The sequence below is a fragment of the Pseudomyrmex gracilis genome, unplaced genomic scaffold (assembly GCF_002006095.1).
Source record: "Pseudomyrmex gracilis isolate BER0280 unplaced genomic scaffold, ASM200609v1 scaffold_3112, whole genome shotgun sequence".
Lineage (NCBI taxonomy): Eukaryota > Metazoa > Arthropoda > Insecta > Hymenoptera > Formicidae > Pseudomyrmex > Pseudomyrmex gracilis.
Window position 1 is genome coordinate 289 of NW_018023696.1, and position 3,080 is coordinate 3,368.

General features: G+C 31.2%; 1 protein-coding gene across 1 annotated transcript; it reads right to left on the reverse strand.

Annotated features, from left to right (window-relative positions):
- Positions 1–415: 415 nt before the first annotated feature.
- LOC109863089 lies at positions 416–2,801 on the reverse strand. Its single transcript, XM_020443271.1, has 4 exons — positions 2,749–2,801; positions 1,480–1,988; positions 921–1,355; positions 416–834 (listed from the first exon to the last, which is right to left on the reverse strand). The coding sequence occupies exons 1-4, from the start codon at positions 2,749–2,751 to the stop codon at positions 630–632; spliced, it is 1,152 nt and encodes a 383-aa protein (XP_020298860.1). The 5' UTR covers positions 2,752–2,801; the 3' UTR covers positions 416–629.
- Positions 2,802–3,080: the final 279 nt, after the last annotated feature.

The following is a 3,080-nucleotide window of genomic DNA, read 5'->3' on the forward strand; positions in this document are numbered from 1 at the left end:
ACTACAAGCGTTGTTTGTCGGATTGAGAATGTCGTGTGTACGTCTTGACTTGTGTTCAATTGTAACTGTGTCCGATTGTCTCAGTTCTGTGTATGTGTCTTGTCGTGTGCGATTGAGTCTGTATCTGATTTACACATTTTGCCGTATCCGTTCCGTCGTGTGTCTATCTGAGACTCACCCAGAAATTTATAGTTTATTGTATAGTGATACTCAAAAGTGACGTTCTTATGATAAACAAATAATAAAAAAATATATTTATAAGTAAAATATTCATAAAGTAAAATCGAAAACAAGAAGCAGCTTTATCCAGAGAAACATAAAGTGTTAAACTGTTGATCTGCTCTTCTCTAATATAAATAAATTTGCGTTTTAGAGTTATAGGGTTAAACGTAGAAAATGACGATATCATATATACTCATAAATATATACATATACATATGTATACATAGTATCTAATACATACCTATGTTCTGATACTACTTTTGGATCTTAATAAAAATGTAAAAAAGTAATATTACAACAGTGTTACATGGACGTGTTACAATAGTGTAAGTATATATTAGTAGGATAAAGTTTATTATAAATACTATTTGCGTGTAACAAACCATTTAAGTTACAAGTGTAAACGACTATGATACTGTATGATTTACCTGATCAATAATATACACTCCATAATATGGTGAAAAACCTTCCATAAACCAAGAATCAGATTGTTTCAATGTAGGTAACCAATCACTAAACATTTCTTGTATTACATTACGTGCTACCAAACATGTTACCTTTTCTTGTTGTGCAAGTGAATCTAGTTCTTCATCGTATGTAATTTCAACTTCACTGAAAAACATTGGTCTTAGTGCAATCGTGTCATTTTTGGTACATCTGTTTATAAATTCGTTTTATTGTCTTGAGTAGTATCTTACTTGAAGAAAACTTGATTTTTAGTTATTATACTTTCGTAATGGCTAGAATTTATTGGAAGAGCTACATAAATCACACGTGACCATGATACATTTCTCCAAGTGTTTCTAACACGATGCTTGATATTTGTAATAAGAGATTGTGCATATAACAAGTTACTGTTTATCTTTACTCTGTTTATTATAATATCTCCCTCAAAAAAATAATAGGAATTAGCTACGATAGAAGGTACGACTGCTATTGCTACTAAATGAGTAGACATTATAGACGAAGGGGGAAAGTATGTATTTCCTTCAAGACGTGTATCACCAAACATATGTGAAAGAGCTATTTCATCGATGTTGTGGTAAATTCGAATACTAAATGTGGCCTTAATTGCTGAGTTTTCCCAATATGGAAATATCCATTCAGCGGGAATACGTGGCAAAATTAAATATCTGTGTAGTGAAAATCGTGAGTGCTAAAGATAAATTGTTCCAGTACTTGTCAATATATATATAAATCATAGTGCAACAAAACAAAAGTAATACTAAATAATGTTTCTAGTTAGTATGTACTTACTTCGATTCTTCAGATTGCTGTTTATTTGATAAAACAGTAGCAACTTTGTCTAAAAGACAATTATATATTGCATTTATCCAGTATATTCCGGGTTGTAGATATGTTATTCGGGGTGTTAAGTCCCACAGTGTGTGATTCACTCGAAAAACTTTAATGAGTAAAATATTGGATTGTACTTTCGTCAAAAATGACACCGACGTTGTCCAAAACAAAGAAGGAAGATTATCACGTCTTAATATATTATTACTAATAAAAGTAATTTCCGGTGCATCACAATAACGTCCGAAATTTAATTTTATAGGTGACTGTAAACAGCTAACGTTTATTTTGACGCGAGTTTCAACGTTAAGAGAGTTATTTTGTATTAGCGGAAAAATCTTCATTTCATAGGATATCGGTTTTATACATTGCAATTCTTCAGATAAAGTCTCATCCGTGGAAGAAGCAATTTCGGTTAGAAATATTAAGCACAAAGTACCACAGAATGTAAGCATTTGCGTAATGTGCATCTATAAAAGTAAATTGGTTGTTAAACAAGAAATATGCAAATGAAAGCGCAACAACGGATTTAAATTGTATAGAATAAATGGTTGCGTTTAGCAAAACAAGCTGCTCTGTAGTAATCAAATATAAGTGGCTCTTATTTTTAGAACTATTTACTTAACGTCGAATATTGACAAGACAACAACTTAACGTTTGTTTTGCTAAACGCGGTCATAAAGTGCGTTTTCAAATATTATTGTTACCAACAGATGTGGATGACCGTTATTATTAGTATGTTTATCATCATGCTGCGATGTCTTTATGTTTATCGCTTGCACATACACGTATACACATACATTCACATAATATTTGTCATGGGTTCATTTAGTTGCTATACAGAAGAACGATTGAAGAAAAACGAGTCCAAAGTTTGTGAAACGTTTATGACAAAATATCATTTCAACGAACAAAGCTATATTCTACAGTAAACTGTTCACATTTGTTAAGCGCGTTTTATTAATATAATATGGCACACATTGCAAATTACATCAGTGCAAAAAAGAATTTAAAATGTAGTAGTATTCATGTAATCGTAATGTACGGAGTAGAGTGACAAATATTATAAGTCGTATAATAAGTAAGAAAATCGAGTAGATATATATTTTTTATATATAAAACACAAAAAATGGATTTCATACTTTGGTAGCGTGTAATGAAAGATAGAAGGTACATTTGACAACAAATATTAATATTTAACAAATAATGTACAAGTTTATGGTGACTTACCATATTTAAGACAATAATCNCATCAATTAAAATATGAAAATTGGAACACAAGAATTCTCATTATANACGGTCACAAAAACGAGGTGTCGAAAGATATCTGCGATCTTGCCTGTTTGAAAGATACTCGATAACTACAGGACAGTCGTTTTCGGGAAGTAATAAATATACATCGCGATAAAAACATCTGTGTTGTGAAAAACATCTTACTTACAGTGTATGTCATGTAGATACATATTGAGGCATTGCCGTATTAAAAAAGGTGCAAAGAAAGCGGTACATTTCGATCGCTGTCTTAACAAAGATTCAATGGAACAATATAAAACCGCAATTTC